At 40.7% G+C, this 24,309-nt stretch overlaps 1 protein-coding gene across 1 annotated transcript; it reads left to right on the forward strand.

Moving 5' to 3' along the window:
• Positions 1–3,736: 3,736 nt before the first annotated feature.
• Positions 3,737–23,604, forward strand: slc17a5 (solute carrier family 17 member 5). The gene is made up of 11 exons (XM_049599582.1): positions 3,737–3,946; positions 6,259–6,452; positions 8,511–8,744; positions 9,000–9,087; positions 10,193–10,279; positions 12,855–12,973; positions 15,095–15,256; positions 16,987–17,119; positions 17,247–17,394; positions 17,687–17,777; positions 19,951–23,604. Exons 1-11 carry the CDS (start codon positions 3,868–3,870, stop codon positions 20,086–20,088), a joined length of 1,473 nt encoding a protein of 490 aa, XP_049455539.1. The 5' UTR covers positions 3,737–3,867; the 3' UTR covers positions 20,089–23,604.
• Positions 23,605–24,309: the final 705 nt, after the last annotated feature.

Genomic DNA, 24,309 nt, shown 5'->3' on the forward strand with positions numbered 1-24,309 from the left:
TTTCCATCCACCCCTCCCTCCCTCGCGGCCCCGCACATATACCCCCGAGGCTCAGTTCTCTCTCACCGCGCAGCGGCCCTCCACAACCCTCCCTTGCTGCCCCGCACATATACTCCCGAGCCTCGGCGCCTCTCCTTGACCAACTAACCTAAATACTATAAACACACTACTAACTGTAAACCTACACTAAAATACACTATGCTAACAATACAATTCGACAGATTACTAGCTATTCTCTCTGCTCTACTACTCTCTCTGCTCTGATCCAACCTACTCGCTATCAGTTTGATAACTGCGGACAGAATGGTTTTATAGTAAGGGGAGGAGGAGTAAGGGGAGGAGGAGTAAAGGGAGGAGGGCGGGCTTTAGCGTGGATGGTTAGTGACGTCATTCACCCCGAAAAAGAGTCATTCGCCTCCAATGTAATGTAATGTAAATTCAAATGTAGTAACCAGGTTTCAAGCTGTAGAGAGCACTCCATAGCCCATTTTTAAAATAAAATGTAGATTTTCAACAGTTTGCACTAAACTGTCAAGATTTTGAGCAGGATCAGTCAGTAACACTACTATACAACCAGAAACAGTAATTATCAGCTGAAAAAAATGGTTTTAGGGTTTAGTTACTGATTAAGACCTACTTGATTTTAAGCTCTGTTTTGCTCTCCGGTGGCAGTATAGTTCAGTCCATAGGGACTTGGCTTGGAAACCAGAGTCCGAGGTTCAAGTCCCCGCCCAGACCAAAATATGGAGTGTGGACTGGTAGCTGGAGAGATGCCAGTTCACCTCCTGGGCACTGCCGAGATGCCCTCGAGCAAGGCACCGAAATCCCCAACCGCTTGGTGTCCATGGGCAGCCCCCTCACTCTGATGTGCAAAAGGTCTTGTTTGTGCTTGTGTGTGTGTATATGACAACAGAGTGAAAACACTAAATTTCTCTCTAGGGGATTAATAAAGTATATAAAATTGAAAATTAAAAAAATAATCCCTTTAGCAGCTAAATTTGCTATTCTCTATCAGGTTGCTAATGGTGTCTATCATGTGGTGCTGAGCAGCTAGCATACTGTGAGTCTATGAAAGCTTTTGCTTGAAACAGCTACATGCTGCTGTTGCTGGAAACAACATGGACGTGTGCAGCGGGAGCAAACCAAAATAGTAAGGCTTTTGTGGTTCGTAAAATGAAAACAATGAGCTGAATGATGGTGTCAAGCTCCGAAGACCTGAGAGAAACTTCAGAGTGATTATATCCCTGTGGGTTTATCATTACAAGTGAATCCTTTCACATCACACAGAGTCATCTGGCCCAGTGTTCATATAAAAATATTCTGGATGCCTGCTGGCCTTGAACCTGGCGACTCTATGAAGAGTTTCTACTCAACTAGCATGTCAAGAGACTTTCGGAAAGATTTAAATAAAGTTCGTGGCAATTTAACTCAAGTTGTTTTATGCAATTCTTTAACCCTAAAGTCCTCAACAGTTTGACTCGGACATACAGATGTCGTCCACGTGCGTATGCAGATGTTAGCCTGATCATCAATGCCACATGGCCAACAGAAGCCTGTGTTTCCGTCCAGGTCAGTACCTCACTGTCCTCAATGTCTGTCTTCACATCTACAGCATGTGCCTGTCTTTGTTTCCTCTGTCCCTCTGTCTGTGGTGTGGACGATAAGAGCCCGAGGACAAACAGCTGAGCTGCTCCTCACTTCAACAACAAACCTGTGATTTGAGGGTTACATCATTCCCATCATCTGACTCTGTGGTTACATGTGAGCGTGAACAAGGCAAGCTAATGTCGGCTACTGCCCGTTTTGTCCCTGGACAAAAAAACAAAACCTGTCTTACTCACCCACTGAAATGGCCTTCCGAGAAAATGACGATCTCCTCATCACGACCTGGAAATCAATTTTCTTTGAAAGTCATGTAACTGTGCCACAAATTTAAAAAAAAAACCCTTATTAAGCCTTTCTTTTATTGTTGCACAAGTCTTTTACGTACTAGGATATGTAACTATGCACGTCATTTTCAATCAACACTGTGGCAGCACGTAGTCGTTCTTAAATAACTAAACGCCCTGTACACATGAACCTCTCAGTATGGGACCAGTAAGCATGAGGAAGCCCTGACTCACTGGAGGGCGCTTCAGATAAAGGAAAAAGAGCTATAAAAACTTACATTTGTTTTCCTACCACACGGGTTGCAGCACAGAAAGAAAACCTCTGTCACACAGTGATAATAAACAAGCGCATGTCTTAGTTCTTGTTCTGAGTCTAATATGATTAGGAACCAGGAACAATGAGGATCACGATGGTAGAAAGGTCAGACCTATTTCCTGTCTTGCAACATTTTTTCTTCTCTAAATAAGGTGGATGAAATATTATCCCCCAAATAATGCAATTCACTACACAATAGCAAGATCATAGAGTTGCATATGTAAGTATGTATGTACTAAACCATATTATATTTGATATTCTATGTTATATTGCTGTACTCTGGCCAACTATATATTATATTATACTGTATGACTACATTTTGCTGCGTATATTACATGGCTTACTGTTTGATTTTATTTGTACTATATTTCTATAGGCTACAAATACAGACAAACACTAAGTATCACATTACATATTATTCTGGTATTTGCTGTTATCATACTCACTGACACCACTTCACTTACCATAATTTCTGTCTTACTCACTTTTTTAACTTTCTCTATTCATCTGTTCTTTTGCTTGTGATGCGCTTGTGCTACTGCAACAGTTGAATTTTCACTCTGTGAATCAGTAAAGGCTTATCTTATCTTATCTTGTCTCCTTTTCTTGTCTTGTCTTGTCATGTCTTGTCTTATCTCATCCAATCTCATCTCATCTTTTCTTTTCTTGTCTTGTCCTATCTTATCTCATGTTATCTTATCTTATTTTATGTTATGTTATCTCATCTCATCTCATCTCATCTCATATTGTCTTGTCTTGTGATGTCTTGTCTTATCTCATCTCATCTCATTTTAAATTCAGGAGCCACCTTATCTTATCCCTTTAATGTTCTGCTTGATTGTTTGATAGAGTGCATTTTAAAATTTTGCTAAAAACTCAACCTGATCAAGCTATCTCTACCATTTGGTTTAGGTATGTTATTTAAAAATGACTTTTCGGTTCACCTCAAGCAGGAAGTTAATAACAAAAACAAAGTCACTCCAGACATGACAACTCTGTATGGTGGGATTTTCGAAGGCAGGCATATTTTGAACGTGTTATAGTTTCAGAGGTCTTACTGAATGGACTTATGTAACTTCATACAAAAAATAAAAGTCTAACAATGGTAAAATATTTTTAAAGAGACGCTCGACCAAACAATTGAATTGACTTTTTAAGGTATGGTAGTGAAGCTAAGATCAATGTCAAGGTAAATGTACAATTTTTATCAAATTTGAAAAATGATGAATATTCACTGTAGTCAATACCACATATTTAATGTTATTTTATTATATATTTGATGGAAAAAAATTTAGTATGATTTCTAAGATGTTTTCAAGGTGTATGGTAATACTACTAATTCCATGGCAACAAATTAATATATTTTAGTATGGTGACGAATTATTATTATTTTTTTAAATTCTTTCTTTCATTTATTTTTATTTATTAATTTTGATACAATTTTTGATACATTGTTTTTTCCACCTGTAGACAAAACGCGGGGAAAAAGAAATCCGATTTACTTCCTGCTTCCGGTCCGGTGCCTGTCGTCACGTGACGCAGGTTAGCTTGTGCGGTGCAGAGTAGCGCTCAGCTGACTGGAGCTAGCTTCCTGCTGTTTTTGTTGTTGTTGTTTTCAGGCTTAGTCTGTGATGCAGTAGACAGTTTGTCGTGGACTGAAACATGGAGCGGTACGGGTCGGACACGGAGGGGGACGATACACCGCTGCTTCACCGAGGACACGACGACAAAGCCCAGAAAGGTGAAACAAATAATCTATCTGGCTAACTAAGCTAGCAGTGGCTAACAAAAACGCTGCCTGTAAGCGAGGTTCATCTCGGGTAACATATGTCTCCAAGTCGCGCGGTGTTTTCTGTGTTTGGTCGGGATAAAAACTGGAAAGCAAAATTAACTTTGTAGCTTCCATTATTTAACTAGTTTGCCTTTTTGCACTTTGTTTACTCAGTCAAGAGACATTAATTAAACACCATACAACACGACTGAAGCGTATAAAACCTTTCTCAGAGACAATATACATCACTCTGATCAAATGTAAACATAAAATTAAACATTAAGTCAGCTAATAGCTTCTCTCACATTGCTGATATTAGCTCAGGTGCGTTACGGTGAAGTGTACAGGTGTTTCTGTGCATTAGCTGACATCATAAATCTGTTAGCATCTACAGAAACTAAGAGTGAGTAATCAGCTAACTAATTTACAGTAAGGTTTTGTTGCAGGGTGCATGCTTCTGCTATCCTGTGTTAATCTGAATATAAAGGCTGTTAATAGCTTCACACCCATCCTGTGCCTTTGTCTTCATGCTGACATCTTAATAAACCTGAGTCACGAGTTCAGGGACATCTGCCATGAGCTCATATCATAAGACAGACCTGCTGTGTACCTGCGCTATGAGTCATGTCATGTTTTCATACCTGAAATCGTGCTAGCTTAAAGTGATAAGTCTGGATATGAAAGTTGGAGCTCTGAGAAGCTGTGTATGATTGTGTAACTTACTGTGCACGGAGGATACAGCAGGGCAATTTTGTATTGTTTAAACACATGATGTTTTCTGTGTAAACATGGCAACCCTGCCAAGTAAAGATACTCAAGCTTGATGTGCCAATGTCTTTTATTGAGAGAGTTGGGTGCTTTCCAGTTTTCCACATGAAATGTAGTAGCATTGATTAACATGACAGTCATAACTCCGATTTATTGCACCTTATGCAAACTCTAGACACTTAGCATATGTCAAGGTTTAGTTATGAAACTAAATAGGACAAGACGAGGGCTGCAATTTAGGATTATTTTCATTGTTGATTCATCTGTCAGTTATTTTCTTGATTAAACTATCAGTTGTTTGGTCTATAAAATGTCAGACAATGGTGGAAAATTTTTATCAGTGTTTCCCAAAGCCCACGAAGAGACATCCTCAAATGTTTTGTGCAGTCCACAACCCAAAGATTTTCAGTTTACTGTCATATCGGAATAAAGAAACAGAAGATATTCATCATTAAGGAGCTGGAATCAGAAAATTTTGACTTTCTTTTCCCAAAAATTACTCAAACTGATGAATCATTTTGAGCCCATTTAAGTTAAGAGTTGACAATTAATCGATTATTAGGCACGATGGTGCAGTGGTTAGCATTGTTGCCTCACAGCAAGAGGGTTCCTGGATCAAACCCGGGTTGAAGGAGCCCTTCTGTGTGCAGTTTGCATGTTCTCCCTGTGTCAGTGTGGGTTTCCTCCAGGTGCTCCAGCTTCCTCCCACAGTCCAAAGACATGCAGGTTAATTGGTGACTCTAAATTGTCTGTAGGTGTGAATGTGAGTGTGAATGGTTGTCTGTCTCTATGTGTCAGCCCTGTGATAGTCTGGTGACCTGTCCAGGATGTACCCCGCCTCTCACTTCACCTCTCGACAGGCTCCACCCCCCTGTGACCCCAAGCAGGATAAGTGGTCATATCACAGGAGTAAAGAAATCAGAAAATATTCACTATTAAGGAGCTAGAATCAGTGAATTTTGACTTTTTTCCCCCACAAAAATTACTCAAACTGACAAATCACTTAATAAATTATTTGGCGAATTTTAAAAGTTGACAACTAATCCATTAATTGTTGCAGATATAGATAAGACATGAAAATAAGAGGCACAAATGAAGCAGTGAAACAACGACATGTTCTGCTGAATGAAAGGAAATTAATCTGTTCCAAGTTTTATAAAAGATGGTGATCATTTTATTAACTATTTGCAGTGTACAGCATGAATTGGTTTACTGTTGTGAATATCATAACCAAGAGTAAATTAATAAAATGCTTGTTCATTTTTTTGATGATCGAGAGTAATGAGAATAAATGGATTTGTAGCTGCAGCCCAACCTAAGTTTCACACATTCAGTGAGTGAACAAGCAAAAGCAGAAAACAATTAAGAATTGAAGTTTCTAAGAAACAAAAAGTTTCCATTTTTTTTTCTGTCGTCTTTTCTGTACAGTCACAGAAGAGATAACTGCACTCACGCTGAGCTGCTGAACAACAAGGTCCCATTAACATTGCATCTGTCTCCCTGTCACCCTGTAGCCCCAGCTTGCTGTTCATCACGCTATGGCCTGGCACTGCTCTCCTCTTTCGGCTTCTTCGTGGTCTACTCCTTGCGGGTGAACCTCAGTGTGGCCATGGTGGACATGGTCAACAACACCCACCAATCCAGCGCCAACCACAGCTCAGTGTGTCCTGGTCATACCGACCCTGCACGGCCCAAACACAACCGTACGGTGAGTGAGAACGTGACTGCAGCTGGTTAAGATGAAAGATAAAAAACTGGTTGAACTGTTCCATGCATGCTGAGGTGGTTCAATACCGTATAAGCACATTTCCTCAATGGGTTTAGTTCCTCTTCACAAGTAGCATCACAGCTAGTTAGCTACATTTCCTGCCTGGAAAGGCTCAAAATAATTTAACCTGCTCGAACTATAAGCAGTGAGTATACGTGCCAGTTATCACAGCTGAAAATTCACGCAGTCAGTTAATCACTTTCACAAATATTTAGGCTTTCAGTGTGTAATTTTACTCTTACTGTATTCTAATGATTTGATGCCTTAAGAGCCCAGGCGATCACACCTGTTTCAAACAGACAAACTCTTGTTGGCCAGCTTCAAAAGGCCTTCTGGAAAACACTGGTTAGTATTGCAGCCATGTTTTTCCATATTTGTCTGCAGAAACATGTCAGGATTATGTGACTCAGGAGGCCAGAGCAGACATCTGATATTCAGATATTTGTCTTTGATGTAGAAAATCTTGTACCCTTTGTCAATCTTAATTTTGATGAATGACAAAATAAACTCAACGAGGCTCAGATGATCTTACTTGAATATGTGTTTATCAGAAGCTTTTTTTCACAGCACGTATGCATGGACAGAGACATACAAAAAACTCAAAGTAACAGAATAATGATTCAGCCTTATATACAGATCTGTTTTACACTGCAACCTGAACATCTACTGAGTCCTCATCTTACAGCATCGTAACCTCCAGACACCCTGGAGCCTCCTCACATGCCTGCCTGCAGACAGCGAAGGACTCTTGAGGCCTCCAAAAATATCACCCTCGTGAATAAATCATACACCTTCATACAGTTATTATTATTCACAGTGACATTCACAGTCTTAAAAAAACGGTCTGGAGTCTGGACTGATGCATAACTGTGTTTTTTTGTCTTGTATGACATGGTTACATCAGAAATGCTTATGTCACCATGATTAGAAAAAGTCAGAGGTCACAAGAACATGATCTGTTTTGACATTTACACTATGATATCAACAGTTGCGTAAATAATAATCACCTGCTGCTCATTGAACTATCAATATACCCATGAACAAAGCGCTGCTGCGATCATCCAGATGTGCTCCTGCGTTATTGTTAGAACAGTTTGTTGGGTCAGCATGCCATTTTATACTGTTGCTGAACTGTGCCAGTGACTGTTTCTGTACAGACGTGACATAAAAATGATTAGAGACGATTCACAGCTGAAAGCTTGTCTGTATTTACTGTGTGTTATTGCATGTGTGTGGACACTCTGGTCATGTCAGAGGTGGACTTAGGGGCTTTTAGAAAAAAGGACTGTGAAAAGAGGAACATATATGTAAAGAGAAAGCATCCGACACATGCACATGTACACGTAAGCATAGGTACAGCCAAACAACAAGGAACACTGCATTCAGTCTTTATTCAGTAAAGCCCATTTTCCACTGCACAACAAAATCCGCTAACACCTGGCTTTTCAGTGTAATGAATGGAAAAGGTTACAGTCGGCATTCACACCCAGGTCAAATGACTCTGCAGAGGTCTGAGTCTGATAAGCTTTGATGGAAACACAACACCCCGATGAACATGCTAATAGTAGCCCCTTATCTGTCGAGGTGCAATGGCGCACCGCCACAAAACGCCCAAGCAGCACTCACACATCGTTCAAAATTATTCTGCACTGAATTTAAGAAAGACAGAATAAGTAAGGGATATGAAAAAAGAAGTGAACACCGTAATGTCTTACCTGTCCTCTATATTGTTTTCTACTGTTTGCTAACCTGTTTTCCAGCCTGTCAGTGACATCAAATGTGAGACACTAAAAAAGAAACCTCACACAGAGAGCCATACTCGTCTGCTGCTGGTCTACTGGCAATGGGAAAAGAGTCTATAGCCTATTTCTAGAGGGTTTAATTGTGTTAAAAAAAACCTGCCAACATGCGCTAATTTTGGTGGAAAAGGAGTTTAATGCTTTATAATATTTGATCGAGCTAAGTCCCTTACATAACTCTCAACCCCTCCCCTCACAGGCCAGTGTGTACAACTGGGACTCTGAGACACAGGGCTGGATCCTGGGCTCCTTCTTCTACGGCTACATCCTGACGCAGGTCCCTGGGGGCTACCTGGCCGGCCGCTATGGACCCAAGTGGCTGATGGGCCTCGGGATCCTGGGAACTGTCATTTTTACGCTGCTCACCCCTGCGGCTGCTGACCTGGGTGCAAGCTACCTCATCGCTGTCAGGGTGCTGGAAGGGATCGGAGAGGTAGGTTGTTTAAAGGCCCGGACACAACAAACCGACTTCAGAGAACTAGCAGCGATGAAGGCAGCGAGATGTTGCACATGAACACACAGCAAAGACTACAGCCGACAGTCAGCTAACTTTAGTGTTGATACTAAGATCGTAATGGAGTTATAGACCGAGACAGCCAGACAATCTAATGCAGAGATGGTTTGCATGGATAGATAAGTGAATGATTGTTTGGTCTTGAATTTTTTTATGTGCTGTGTTTGTCTTCAGGGAGTGACATTCCCTGCTATGTACACTATGTGGGCAGCCTGGGCCCCACCATTGGAGAGGAGCCGACTGCTCACTATTTCCTACATTGGTAAGATACACAGACACAAAGGGCACAACGTCAGCACAGAGACAAAGTTTGTATTCACACAAAACCAGAATATATAACCAGAATATTTCTTTGATTAAATCGTGTAAGTTTGTCACTGCTATTTGCAACCAGATCGCCAGAAAAATGTCCGCATTGTAAGTTTCTGCAAACCACCGATATGTTACATTGACATGATAACGTAGCAGATAGGGTGAAACACTTCGTTTTAACAACATTGTGATTAAGGTGTGATAGTTTCTTTTTCTTTTTTTTACCTCTGCTTCTCACGGTTTGCGCTGTTGGCTTTCTTTTTCTTCTACCAAAATGCACTGCCTTTTACGTCGAAATAAACCGAACTATCTGTGGAAGCGGACCATGGTTCTTTTATAGTGGACCAAATGGCGCCATTGTGAATGTGTCCTAAAACACATCCAGATTTATTGTTTGTCAGTCTCAATCAGTGGTCTGCAGCTTGGCAGATGTCTCGCCCAGGTGACATGGCATTCACCATCTGCTCCACCTCTTGATGACGAAGTCAGCTCGTATATTCACTTAGAAATGTTGATATGATACATATGAAACGTGCAAATGTAAAATATTCGTGGTTTGAAGAAACATTGAATGCCAGCTTTTTCTCTTAGCGACCAGGCTGATATTTGAACAATTACTTAGTTACTGAAAATTATGCAACGACAATTTTGATAATAGTTTGATTAAAGTGATTTATCAAACAAAAATGCCAAATATTTGCTGGTTGCAGCTTTTGAACCGCCACACAAAGCAATTAGAAGATATTTTTCACAATGTTCTGACACTTTATTTACTGAACAGTTAATCAATCATTTAAAAAACAACAGATGAACCAACAGTGACAATATTCACTAATTGCGTTCCTTATTTTAGGCACCGTGTGAAACTTTCTCTGATGTGTCAGTTTCAGATTAACCATGTGTACCTAAAGGGATTCAGCCTCCTCTTGCACATTGTCTTCTGTCACATGATTGTTAATGTTGACTCTGTCTATATATTCATCATTCAGTATTTACACTGTGTTCATTTAAACAGCTGTGTGATACAGATATTTGTCTTCTCTCGTCCCATCCAGGAGCCCAGCTGGGGACAGTAATCTCTCTGCCTCTGTCTGGTGAAATCTGCTTCTACCTGGACTGGACCTACGTCTTCTATGTGTTTGGTAATTCACCTGGGGTGTCAGTAGCAGAGGGAAGGGGCGGGGTTGTGTTGTTACAGTCACCTCACAGTGATGAGGTCCGACCTGTTGGAGTAAATCAAGTTGAGATGCTCTGCAACATTCCAACAGTGGCTCAGTGGTGCCATGTTAACTTTCTCTCAGTCTAATCATAACCTGATTATATCTCATTTTATTTTGAGACTTTGGTTTTATTTGTAAGTCCTGTTCACTCCTCAGCACAGTAGCCTAAGTATTATGCTATATGCCCAGTTTTCGTAGTATTGCCAGTTTTGCATAGATTTCAGAACAATAATGATAATAGATAAGAATACATTGGATTTATATAGCACTTTTCAGGATACTCAAAGGCGCTTTTCAGAGAGCAACAACAGCAATAAAAAAAAAAAAAATCCGTAGGGAGGTAAATAGCTCAGAAAGGGCAGGCGAAGTGCACTGAATTTAGAAGTCGTAGGCAGTTTTGAAAAGGTGTGTTTGGGGTTTTTCTTGAAGGTGTAGAGTGAGGAGGAGTCTCTGGTGTCTGTAGGGAGTGAGTCCCAGAGAACATAGCCCTCCTCACACAGGACTAGTGTTACCTGGGGACCCTCTAGTGATTTGTTATTATTGTAGAAGTCATCTTTTATCTCATTTACATGCAAATCTGTTACGTCTGTAAATTGTCATGTTAAAATTCCAGTACACATTACCCACCATATTTGCCAGACACAAATCATGTGGTTGTAATGGTCCCATGTGAATCTGCCGGGTCGTGTTTTGTTAATGTCATCGCTGCAGCTTATTTCTGCCTCTGTCCTGGTCGAGAACTAAAGAGGATGTGTTGGAAATTATAAATGAAAGTTGTGACAGCATTTTAGGTGCAGTTTCAGGAGCCTCACAGAAAGAGCAAGCTCAAATCTATCAGACGAGGGAGGGATGGTGAGATTAATGAAATTATGATGATGATGATGGGGATAATGTCGAGGGGAGAGAATCACCAGAAGCTCCAAGATATGACATTGTTGTGATACTTCAGTCACATTGCAATATTATTGCGATTTTAAACAATATGCTGAGTATTGCGATAACATATATTGCTATTTATGACCTGTTTTTAACAACAAATAATGTCCCCGAAGGAAAACTTTTTCAACATCTGTTTTATCTAATCAGATAAAGTTTTCAGTCTGCTTCGTCTCGCTTCAGTCTTTTTTTTTTTTGTGCTGTGAAATTATAGAGAGGACTAACAAAGAAACTGATTATGTTACTTTAGTAGGCTACCTGAAGTTTAATTTGTATTTGTAATATTAATAATTTATATAATAAATAATCAGTCACTGTGTGACGATACGATATCGCCGCACAAAAATATCGCAACACTATGCTGTATCAATTTTTTCCATCACCCCTAAAATGCACCACATAAACCACGGACATGGAGAGTAATGTCTACATCACATGAGGTCCACTGGTGACACTAGTCCTGTGCAAATATGCCTTATGAGGGTGAGGGACGTTTACTTATGATTGACCTGGTGGAAAGTTCTTACTTGATTTCAGGTTGTGAAAGTGCTGTCCTGAATAAGTTATGGAAACTTCACATCACAGCAACATTTGGAACCCTGTGATTAAAAAAATACTTCATTGAATTTACACTGCAGATAATAATAACTTTATTTGTATAGCACAGTTCATACAGGAAGTGCTTTACATAATAACATGAGAAAACGCAGATGAAACACAGTAAGATAAAGTAAACTAGAGCACTCGGAGAGCGCAGACCTCCGCCAAGCAGCTCAGATTTCCCGCCATTTTATTATTTAATCCACTTCGCTTCAACCGATCACCACCAAAATTTTATCATCTGTTCCATGTCTCATTATCAGCCCTTCCTGAAAATTTCATCAAAATCCATTCAGAATTTTTCGAGTTATTTTGCAGACAAACAGACCAACGCCGGCAAAAACATAACCTCCTTGGTGGAGGTAATAAGTTACAAATTAATCTAATTCGTACTCACAAAGTAGTTTAAAAAGACAGGTCTTAAGATTTCATTTGAAGCTGTCAGCTGAATCATGTCATCTGATCAGGTAAGTGCACATGATGCAAGAAGTCGCTGACAATGATGCTGATAGAAGCACATTTCTCTGACCTCAGGCAGCGCCTCCATTGATTAGTCACAGATATTTGTTTTCCTTGAAACACTTAGACACCACAGTGCTGCTTTTAAGCGTCAGACAAGCTGTTTCCAGTGTCTGTTCCTCTTTGGTTCGTGGAAACGATGATTCAGCAAGTTGAAGAAGAAAACGTGTCACAGATGGAACCGCTGCAGTAGTGCCACGTTATTGACTTGCTCTCCTACAATCACTGGACATATGTTAAATGTTAGTGACAACCACACCTGTTATTCTCAGTGGGTAACAGTAAAGTAGAGGCAAAAAAACAGACAACAAAACTCAGCTCTTTCCACTAACATCATCATGATCCATGCAGCTGCTGACCAGTGCCCTTTTTATTGTGGTGAAGGATTTATGCTGGATAAATGTTGATCTACAGTATAATGAGTGCTCGTTTGTGTGGCCAGGTGCTGTCGGCCTGGTGTGGTTCATCCTGTGGGCCTTCCTCGTCTTTGACAGTCCAAACACTCACCCACGGATATCAGAGCGGGAGAGACTCTACATCACCAACTCACTGAAGAACGAGGTAATGACAGAAACCAGACTGACTTCACTGTATGTCCTAAATGACAAAATAAAAATAGGGTTTATAGGTTTGGAGAAAGATTATGGGTATTGTGGGTTCACTATTCCTTTTAAGTACAGTGTGAATCAGTTGGTTTCAAATAAGGAAAACCAAAAACCCTAATCTCTCCAGTCTGCAGGATTCAAACTGACATGTACTCATGCTTTAAAACATGGACAAAATAAATAAGCATTCATCAGCAAATGTGCAAACTATTTGGGACATTCACTGGTGCTTATCAACTCCGTCTGCAGATCTCAGTAGATTCAAACATTAAAGAAGTTGTATGTGACACTCAGAGCAAATCTATGATTCAGAGACTGCGGTAGGATTGTCAGCACATGGCTCTCAACATGGAGGTGGCTGAGCCGGAGGCTAGCAGCTCATGATGTTAACTGATTAAAATACTGCTAACTAAGGATAGACCGATACATCGGCCGGCCAATATATCGGGCCGATATTTGAGTTTTTTACTTGTATCGGCATCGGCCGATATGCACGTGGGTTCGCGGATTTACTTTTCCCTGGCATGATTTACAGACAGGCATCCACGGGCAGCTCTGTGTTGCCGGAAGACCCTGCAGCACACATGCAGCGAATCCTACTGTGTACAGTAGTTGTTGTTTTATTTATGCTTCAGCTTAAATATTTGTTTATTTTATAAAGACATTACTGGAAGATTTAAGAGCACTGAACTCTTTTTTTTATTTGAATGTATAATAATAATAATAATAATAATAATAATAATATTCTACCTGTTCTACCTCAACTTTCCATCTTGTTTTAGTATTTTTTACTGTTCAATAAATGTTTCTTATTTTAAACTTGAGACCTGTAATATTTGTTATCATTGTGTCATTTTTTTTATGTAAATTGAGGGAGCAAAAGCAGTATCAGCCCCAAATATCGGCTCAAGAAAATCAGCAGTCCATAATCGGTCATCGGCTAAGGGAGATGGAAAAAAATCGGTATCGGCATCGGCCCTAAAAAATCCATATCGGTCTATCCCTACTGCTAACAACAGCAGTAATGCTGACAGAGATAAATGTGTTAACCAGATGATTGAGCTACACTTCTGAAATGACTCAGCAGTGGAGATTAGCATCAGTTACTCACCTTATACATGTATAACTGGTGTGTGTAAGGGTAGACCTATAATTGTCTGCTACCTTGAACATTCTTAAACAGATAGAAAGTCATCAGAAACTCCAAAAAGATGCTTTAGTGCACTAACTTTATGGCAATACAAGGCAAGTTAATTTATATAGCACAATTCAGTGACAAGGCACTTCAAAGTGCTCTACATAAAACATCAAGACAAAGTTCAAACAAAACACAATAAAAAAGAGCATTTAAATACAGTTTAAAACAGTCATTAAAGAGCCAAAAAAACAGGAAATAGATTGTTTGGACCCACATTTTGTTAGTGTGTAATAAATAATTTACACTCCAAGCATGGACAGAAAAGCAAAAGAAAAACTGGGTTGTGATTATTATCTTTTTCCTGCTGTTCAAAAACAATGGTACAGTAGATATGATCCCAAATTTCCACTTTGACTCGGTGCACTGTTCTTCTCTACATCAAGACAGTAGTTAAGAGGGTAGCTGCAGAGCGCTTGCAGGCGTTTCCGGTCCAGTGCAGTCATCAGATACTACAGTTACATAATCTCAGTGTATTGCAGCATCAAATTCTCTTATCTGTCTTCTCAGTTGTTTGGTCGCAACATTTGCCATGACTGTGCATTTGAAAGTGACACTCACACAGTCATGACTGTGGACACCTATATGACACTGAAGACAGTGTGAAGAAGAGCTGTGGGAGTCTTTACAGCTTCTTTTTTTGTCAGCCATAGAGTTTTAAATAAGCAAGAGCACGACATCATTTTCATGTTTTCATTTTTGTGTCCAGCAGGGGGAGGAAAAGCTAACACAAGAAATAAAACCTCCACTGTAGGCAGTAGAGGAGAGGTGGAGGATGACCTGGCAGGAGACTTAAAGAATAAAACACCTTCATGGCATTTAAGGGAATTAAGTTCAAACTATACAATAAAATCTCTATTTTCTTTTTCCTGTGTGTCGCAGCTGTCCACCTCAGCAGGCAACATCCCCTGGAGAGCCATAGTGACCTCCAGACCGCTGTTGGCCATCGTGGTGGCTCACTTCTCCTACAACTGGACCTTCTACACCCTCCTCACCCTGCTGCCAACCTACATGAATGACATACTGGGATTCAGCATACAGCAGGTGAGGTCAACATCACGCACAGGCATTATTCATGCTCAGAGGTGCTGGCAGACACTGATAGGAAGAATCAAATAAGGGGACACAAACACACGGTGCTCATGGTCATGCATCTTTAAAACTTTTTTTTTATTGGACATTCTTATTGAGAAAATATTAACAGATGTGGTGCACCTTTAAGTCCTGAAGCCAGATGCAAAAAAAACCCTTAATGTAGATTCCCAACTAAAACTCTGTGTACACACAAAGGCGGAAATATACATATGCACTCTTTTTTTCCAGATTTATGAAGCCATTTATACACCTGATTCTGTTTTATAAATCTTAATCATTGTGGTGCTGGGTACATGTTCAAGAGCCTCCTTTCCACACCCACAGTTTGCCATAAATTCATGTAGATGCCCTAAAAAGTCGTTTGCATATTGATACTTGTGCCTGTTCACCACTCATTAGACCTGTCAATAAGTAATACAGTAAATAAAGTGCAGTTTCTTCCACTGTGTTGAATCGGCGAGGTCCTCCAATGGTCCCAGAGCAGCTGTCATTACACACAGCCGTGGATATTTTTATAGCGTCCTTGACACTAATTCATTACATTTCTGCAAACCATGATTATTGTAAAATATCAGTCATCATCATCAGTACTCAACACTCAAGTATTAAACGTCAGAAGGATGATCAATAATTTGTTCATAAGGCTCATGTTGAAACTAACTGCACAAACTGCTTCAAAATTCAGGAGCAACTGAAACAATCATTCACAGGAGATATGGCTCAAATGTAGGCCTAAATAAAAATTGATAAAATTATTAACTCAGAAATAATTTAAAACTAGATTAAATATGTGCCTTCAGGGGCCCATAGTAGCTCAGTGGGTAGAGCCGGCATCCCATGTACAAAGGCAATGTCCGTACTGCAGCGGCAGATGGTTTGATTCCAGCCTGTGACCCTTTGCTGCATCATCCCCTCTCTCTCCCCCTTCACTCTTAAGTACTGTCCTGTGAGGGCGCCCACCAGCTTTACAAAGGCTGTGTCCTTGCAGCAGCAGCTGCGAGTTTGATTCTAACCCACAGCCCTCTGCTGCATGTCTTCCCCATTTTCTCTCCCCATTTCACACGATATCTGTCCTGTCAAATAAACGCAAAAAACCCCCAAAATATATTTTAAAAAAGTACTGTCCTGTAAAAAAAAAAAAAAAACGGCAAATAAAACTAAAACCCCCAAAAATATATTGGAGAAAAAGAGTACTGTCCTATCAAATAAAGACAAAAAAAGCCCCAATATATAACTTTAAAATGTAAATGTAAAAAAAACAAACAAACAAACAAAAAAAAACAACCTTTAAAAATGTGCCTTTGATTGATATTTTACAGAATGCTGTGTAGCCCGTAAAAATAATAACTTGATCAGTGAGATTGGCAAACAACCTGAAAACAATATTATCTCAGCTATAACTATGTGCATGCTGCTCTAAACAGTGCGTGAGGTACTGGCATTTTCACCGCACATCTGTTTATGTGTGGGAAAAGGCATCACATGGTCATTGTGTGTACAACTGGCCCCAGAATTTAAAAAAAAATTAGTTTATTAGTATATATATTAGTAATAATATATGTATCTGAAGTAGAAATGGACAAGTGAGATAAATGAGGAAACAAAACTGGAATTTACGTTGATATGTCTTCATAGAAGTATTCACATCCTGTGTTGCTGTCTCTTTCTGTCCACAACAGAACGGCATGCTGTCAGCTCTTCCCTACATAGGCTGCGCTGTGATGGCTGTGCTGAGTGGCCAGCTGGCTGATTACCTGCGGGAAACGCTCCTCTACCCCACCGTCACTGTCAGGAAGTCCTTCTCCATTGTTGGTAAAGAATACAGCAAAATAATGGAGTCATGATTACTTTGTTGTGTCAAACTGACTACTACTACTCTTGACTTCCAAGTACAGCATGTCTGCTTCTTCTGAGGACTGTAGTTGTGTTGTTGCTGCAGGTATGATCGGGCCGGCAGTGTTCCTGGTGGCAGCAGGATACACAGGCTGTAACTACACGCTGGCTGTGACCTTCCTCACCATCTCCTCCGCTCTGGGCGGAGTGTCGGCGTCTGGCTTCAACATCAACCACCTTGACATCGCTCCTTCGTAAGTTCGTCACCAAAATAACCTTGTACTTTAAACATGATAGCATGCTGCTGCTCGTGATGCAGGAAAACAAAATGGGAAGTTTAAAATTTGTGGGAAAGAGAGCGTATAGACACCCGTCTTCACGTGAATATACTCAGACATCAGGATCAGAGCTGACCTGTAATCTCCTCCAGGTTTTAATAGATTATTCAAGTGTGAGCTGTGGTAGAGCTGTACTCAACACTGCAGTGAGGTTAGCAGGTTAATAACCACTCTGAACTTTTAATAATCAGTGTACTTATGTGTGCAGGTATGCTGGTATTCTCCTGGGAATCACCAACACCTTCGCCACCATCCCTGGCATGGTGGGACCAGTCATCGCAAGCGCACTCACCCAACATGTAAGAACCTCACCTACAGTCACACTTTAGTACGCAGCCTGCACAGCGGGTTTATTATTTAATTCAGAGGGTTAAGACACATTTTAACACTTTTAAACACTTCTTGTGAACCACAGCAATGCAGGGCAGCAGATAGATTGTTTTAGTGTGTAGTATTTCTGCTGCTTGTATACGGACAGAGGTCACTCCAGGTGTCCTGACCTCCTGTGTCCCTCACTGAGCAGATGGTATCCTCACTTGGCTTGATGCTCCATTTCCCGTCTAATTGGTTTAGTCAGTACAGGATTAGCATGCTTACATTTGGCCACCAGGGGGCGACCAGTCTGTTATGAAAGGCAGCAGTCATACCCAGAGTGTGTTTATCTGGCCTGATCATAGCCAGTACATTATCATTGTTACTTGTTTCAGTATTCATTACTCTGTAGAGAGGATTGCCGCACTGCAGTGTTAATGAGACATGACTCCGTGTGTTGGCTGCTCTCTGATAGAGCAGATTATAGATTTTGTCCTCCACCGCCTAAATCCCTTTTTACCATGTTTGAAACACCTTCAGCATGCGGTACAGTTTGTGTCATAAACATTTCCAGGCTCTGGCTTTAATCACTACGAGTAATTGTTGTTATTCTTTTAAGCTCTTTGTTCTTACACTTGCATTTTCCCATTTTTCCATAGCTGGCAAGGTCCTAGTTGAACGATGCAGACTCATTGTGTGATCTAAGTGTGTGCGGGGGCAACAATAGGGGCACTGCGCACACACAGGTGTTGAAGTCTGGTACCCCATCGAATAGTGTTTCCCTCCTGTTAAAATTATGTTTCCCAGTCTGAATTTAAGACAGTTTAATACTTTATGAAACCTTTTATTAGGAAATGTGTGTTTAAGACATTAAAGGGATAGTGCACCCAAAAATGAAAATTCAGCCATTATCTACTCACTCAAACGCCGACGGAGACCCCGGTGAAGTTTTAGAGTCCTCACATCCCTTGCGGAGATCCAAGGGGGGAGCGGCTAGCGCACCTAATGGCAGACAGCGCCCCAGACTAATGTCCAAGAACACAAAATTGAAACCACAAAATATCTCCAACATGCTCATCTGTAGTGATCCAAGTGTCCTGAAGCCGCGACGTAAAAAAACAAAACAACGCAAAACGTCATATGAACTCTGTTTTCAGCCTCACTGTAGCCTGTAGCTCTGACTGCTTCTCTGTGCTCCGCGCTCACGTGTGCACGCTCAGGGTGATCGGTGATGCACGGTCTCTGAAGAGCAGCAGTCTCGTCAGTACTGATGTCCAGATTCTCAAGTGCAGGCATCGCCAATTCCCAGTCTGAGCAGCAAAGACTTTCCTCATCCGTTGGCATTGCTTTGCATTTGAAACAACTACACCACCAGGTTTCCAGTGCTCGACTCCGGTATTCTGCGGCTGGCTGAGGCTCATGAGGTGCGGCGGCTGCTTCGTCCAGTAGCCTGAGTTCCATGCGTATGCTCAGGCTCAAACAAATACGGCTCAACAAAGAAATGCTGCTCCTCCTCAGTTTCAAAGTCTTCAGACATGTTGGGCTGTCCTTTGCTAAAAGACCGTAGTGCAAATTATCTTTTAGCTACTGTGGTTACTGCTGTCTCTCCCTGCGGTGCATGTGTCATGTGATGTAAACATGGGTAAGCAAAGGTCATGCTTTCGCTGGTCTTGCGCACGTGAGCGCGGAGCACAGAGAAGCAGTCAGAGCTACAGGCTACAGTGAGGCTAAAAACAGAGTTCATATGACGTTTTCTGAAACAACTTTTTATGTCGGGGCTTCAGGACACTTGGATCACTACAGACGAGCAGTATGGAGATATTTTGTGGTTTCAGTTTTGTGTTCTTGGACGTTAGTCTGGGGCACCGTCTGCCATTAGGTGTGCTAGCTGCTCCCCCCGCCGATCTCCTTTGGTGGGAAAGACATAAAGAGGAACGTTTGTAATATATTTTTAAAACAAACCCAAAAAAAAAAAAAAATCAGCTTTTCTTTTGACAAACGAGGAAGCGACAAACTGTAAAGTGTTGACCTGCACGGCTATATGATGGTGCACCAGTTATTTTATTGAACTGAACCAGATAGTTTGCTAAATCAACACTGACACACACGTCTTTATTTTAATTTGAATACTCATTATTAACTGTTGTGTTTGTCCTTTAGAAAACCATAGAAGAATGGCAGATGGTTTTCTACATTGCTGCTGCCATCAACCTGTTTGGAGCTGTGTTCTACACTGTGTTCGGCCGAGGAACGGTGCAGCCCTGGGCCGTCCACACGTCCTACTCTCATGGAGACTGAGGCTGAAGACAAGTGCCGGACGTGTCTGTTTGATGATTTAATTTTTTCCAATGGACAGGTCTCAATCATGGGCTTAATTCAACGGGTAATCAGTGACAGATACGTTCCAACTGCGCTGATAATTCTCAAAGCGCGACTAGCTAACAGTGAGTAACAGCCATAATACCCTCGCAGACGTTCTGTACTGTGACTGCAGGTACTAGAGAGTCAGACAAACCTTCAGTCACAGCAACAGAAGACTGCGATTTTATTGAAGTGAATATTTCTAGGAGGCAAAAATAATCATTTAGCAGAGCAAACAACCACAGTATGTATCTCCAGGAAGTGTCAGAGGAAGCTGTCTTTATGAAGGCAAACACTCCTGACACTAGCTGAAAAAAGGGAATGAAGCCAGTTAATAAGGAAGCTACAGATGTTGACATTATAAACACCACAGGAAATAAGCTACAAGATAAATTATCCCAATGTAGCTCCTCAGGTTTGCCAGTTAGTTAACTTGATAAGCTCAATTTTTATTTCTGCCTCCGGAGCACTTTAAAGATGTTTTTACCCTACGACTCCACAGTACACCTTCTTGAGTTTTAATGCCATGGTTCAAGTCTGTCCTCTTTAGAAGGATGTTTCCTTAACTGGTGTGTGTAAAGTTTGGGTTAACACAACATGTGAAACTTAAACTAAGTGTTTAAAGGAACACCTCACCCCCAAATCACCTTTCAGTTACTCTGCCAGAGTTCTGTTGAATGTGTGATAAGGACTTTGTTTTTCCCACATGCCTTCACTGAACGGAGAATCCAATAACAGACAGAATTCTTGATGAGTTGAAGTCATAGAATTTTGTCAGTGTCCTTTAAAGTACCAATGGTGCGTTCGTTTTGTACTCAGAGGCCGGAAATTCCCAGTTCCCAGTCGGAAGTTTAAACTCAAATGCACCCTGAGGTCAGATTTCCAACTCGGAAACTCAACCGCATCAACCCCGACTTACGAATTCATGATGGCTGCCGGTCACATGCATAGTGAGTAAACACTCTGCTAAAGTACTGTTTATAGCAATCCTATCTTATTTGTTTTACATTAGGTCAGCCATACCCATAGTACTGTTCAATTTATATCCGTGGGCATGTTGCTACGCTGTATGTACGTGCAAAATGCCACATAGAACTGATATTGCTAACAGTGGCTACAGCTAGCCCAACGGTAGAACGGTAACGTCCATGTTTTTTTCTAATCCAATCCAACTTTATTTGTAAAGCACTTTAAAACAACCACAGAGTATCAAAGTGCTATTAGTTAGTTATTAGTTGACAACAACTTGTCCAGCGTTGTCAACTAGAATGCAAAAACTGTTGTCAACTTGGAGTTGACGTCATTCTCACTTCCGACTTCTGACCTCTGAGTACAAAACGAATGCACCCAACCCTTTTGATCACCTGTCAGTACTTCCAAATACTGAATTATGCATCAGGGAGAGAATGTCGGGTTCAAACAGGAGACGGAAGTGCCTCGAAGCCAGGAGTAGGACACTGAGCTCCTCAGCTTCCCAAAGAGCCAAAACTATTGCTGTAGCGGTGTTCTGCAGTGATAGTTTCAGTGTTTCTTTTTCTTTTCATTTCAAGACAGAAGACTTGACTTGTGCTCAGAGGAGAGAGCAAGACTGTGTCGACCTTGCAGCTTGCTCAAAAAATACGTTCTTGTTATTAAACAGAGAGTAAAGTACAGAGGACAGACACTGTCTGGTGTCCAGGTACCAGCACCAGTATCTGTTCACATATGAATGGTACCCAATCCTAGTAACCATGTTTAACAATAGCAAAACTTACCATTTATAACATTCACACAACTCATGCAGTCAAATCCAAGTTTCATTTATCCAGTCGGTTGCTCAGTACTCCTCAAACATACAGCCCTTTCCCAAATAGAAACTGAACTAACAGTGAAACTTTATCTCTGCTCTCTTCAAAGCCAGACTCCATTGACAAAAACGGTGTTTTAAAGTGTTAGTTCAGATTCACCAAAGTCTCACATAACACAGACTAACTAACTGATAGAGGCAAAGAAAGACCAGCAGCTCCTGTGTTCAGCAGGCTTAAATGACTGTTTTTGTCAATGGAGTCTGGCTTTGAAGAGAGTGTAGATAAAGTTTCACTTTCAGTTCAGTTCCCTGTCAGAAAGGGCCGTCGGGGCAGCACTGAGCATCTGACTGGATAAATGAGACTTGGATTATATTGCACGAGTTGTGTCAAAGATTGTAAACGGATGCTTTGATCTAATTTTGCTGTTGTCAACAAGACTGTTCTCCATTTTTGGATCCTTTGTTCACTGGAGGCATGCAAGGACCAAGTTTCTTCACAAATTCAGCATAGCACAGGGTGAGTACTTGATACACAAATTGTGATTTGGGAGGTGAAGTATTTCTTTACATGGTTTTCCCCCCTCCTAACAAAAAAAATCATGTCAACCCAAATTAGACCCACACATGTAAGAACGTCTTTCTTACCACTGAGACTGCACAGTACGCACAAACACTTGTTTGGGGAAAAAGCCTTATAGTGAAGCCTCCTTAGATTGATTTTAAAGCTCTTTGTCTTTCACAGGATTGCAAATGGACTTTTTTTTGTATGTACTTGTCATATAGTGCCGTTATTATGTGCACAATAATGTGTCTTTTCTGGTTGTATCCACCAGGCACCTCTTTGAGTTTAGGTAGCAGCACTTAACTAATGCATGTGTGAAGCACGGGTCATGATATTTTCAATCTGTAACACTAAGATGACGTTAAGCTCTCTGCACCTTTCTGATGAAGGGAAAGGAAACTTTAAAGAGGTTCCTGGTGGACACACAGCCTTGTTTTACTCACAGGATTTGCACTTTCTGTGTCAATTCTCAGGTATCGTATGTCTTACAAGGAATGAAAAGGACATTTGATTACTTTTTACAGGTTGTTTGATCTACCGCATCGAGGTATGTTCTTAATTAAGTGTCAACTGGATGAGATCCCATTTTAAAATGATTTCAGGTAGCGCAGTTAATTCAAAATATGGCTCATGGTAATTCCTTACCTGTTTTCAACTTATAAAGTTTACACTCTACCAGGTCACACGTACATAAAACTGTATGTATCTTGTCCATTTACACATAACGACCACAGGGGGATAAATCAAAATCAAGCCACAAGGAAAAATGTTGTTTTTGTTATGTGTTAACAAGTAGCATCATCATCCCAGTTTAAGACGCACTGCCTTATTACATTAGCTTCAACGGGGTCAGACAATTCAGGACTGTAGACTCTTTGTTCCCAGAAGGGATTCCTGTCGTTACTGTTTTTTTAATTCTTTCATTTTTTTTAACGTTAGTGTCTACACACAGAGAATAAAGGGATTTGTGAATGTGTATATACACACACTATACTGGGAGGGTAATCATTGTAAATTTTCAGTCTGGAAACATTCCAGAAATATGTCTTAAATCACTGTCACGTATTGTAAATACTGCATCATATACAGCTATTAGCAAATCTGATACTGTGTCGGGTTATTATTTCATTATGTAGCCACTGTCTACTGACTAAAGGAATAGTGTGCTTTTCATTAAATCTCTTCAGTCTGTACTATTATACCCCCAAATCAAAAATACTTATCATTCCTCTTACCTGTAGAGCAATTTATCAATCTAGATTGTGTTGGCGTTATCGGTCATAGAGATGTCTGCCTCCTCTCCAATATAATGGAACTAGATGTCATCTCGCTCCAAGTGCCAAAAAAAAATTACATCTCTTTCCAGAAATCATGACCCAGTTACTCAAGATAATCCACAGACCTTGTTGTGAGCAGTTTCATGTAGGAACTATTTTCTTTCTACCGTATTACCATGCAAAAGGAAGACTGCATCTACTCATGGACGAGAGATTTGCACTCGTTACAGTGAGATAGCCAGCAGTAGATGATCATTATGTTGTTTTCATGCTTCTTTTAGTAACCTGTTTTTTATGTCTGTCTACAGCTGTATGATTATTTTGTTTATTTGCGACTTACATGTTCAAAATAAACTGCTACTGACTAACTAACTAAGATGTAAACTTTAAACTCAGCTGAGCTGTAACATTAGCTAGCTCAGTGGTGCTACTTCAGCTAGCAGTAGATGCACGCCTCCTTCTGCGCAGGGATACGGTTGGCAGGTGTAGTTCAGTAGGAAGAAAATGGTTCCTAAAAGAAACTGCTCACAACA

The sequence above is a fragment of the Epinephelus fuscoguttatus genome, linkage group LG16 (genome assembly GCF_011397635.1).
Source record: "Epinephelus fuscoguttatus linkage group LG16, E.fuscoguttatus.final_Chr_v1".
Classification (NCBI taxonomy): Eukaryota; Metazoa; Chordata; class Actinopteri; order Perciformes; family Serranidae; genus Epinephelus; species Epinephelus fuscoguttatus.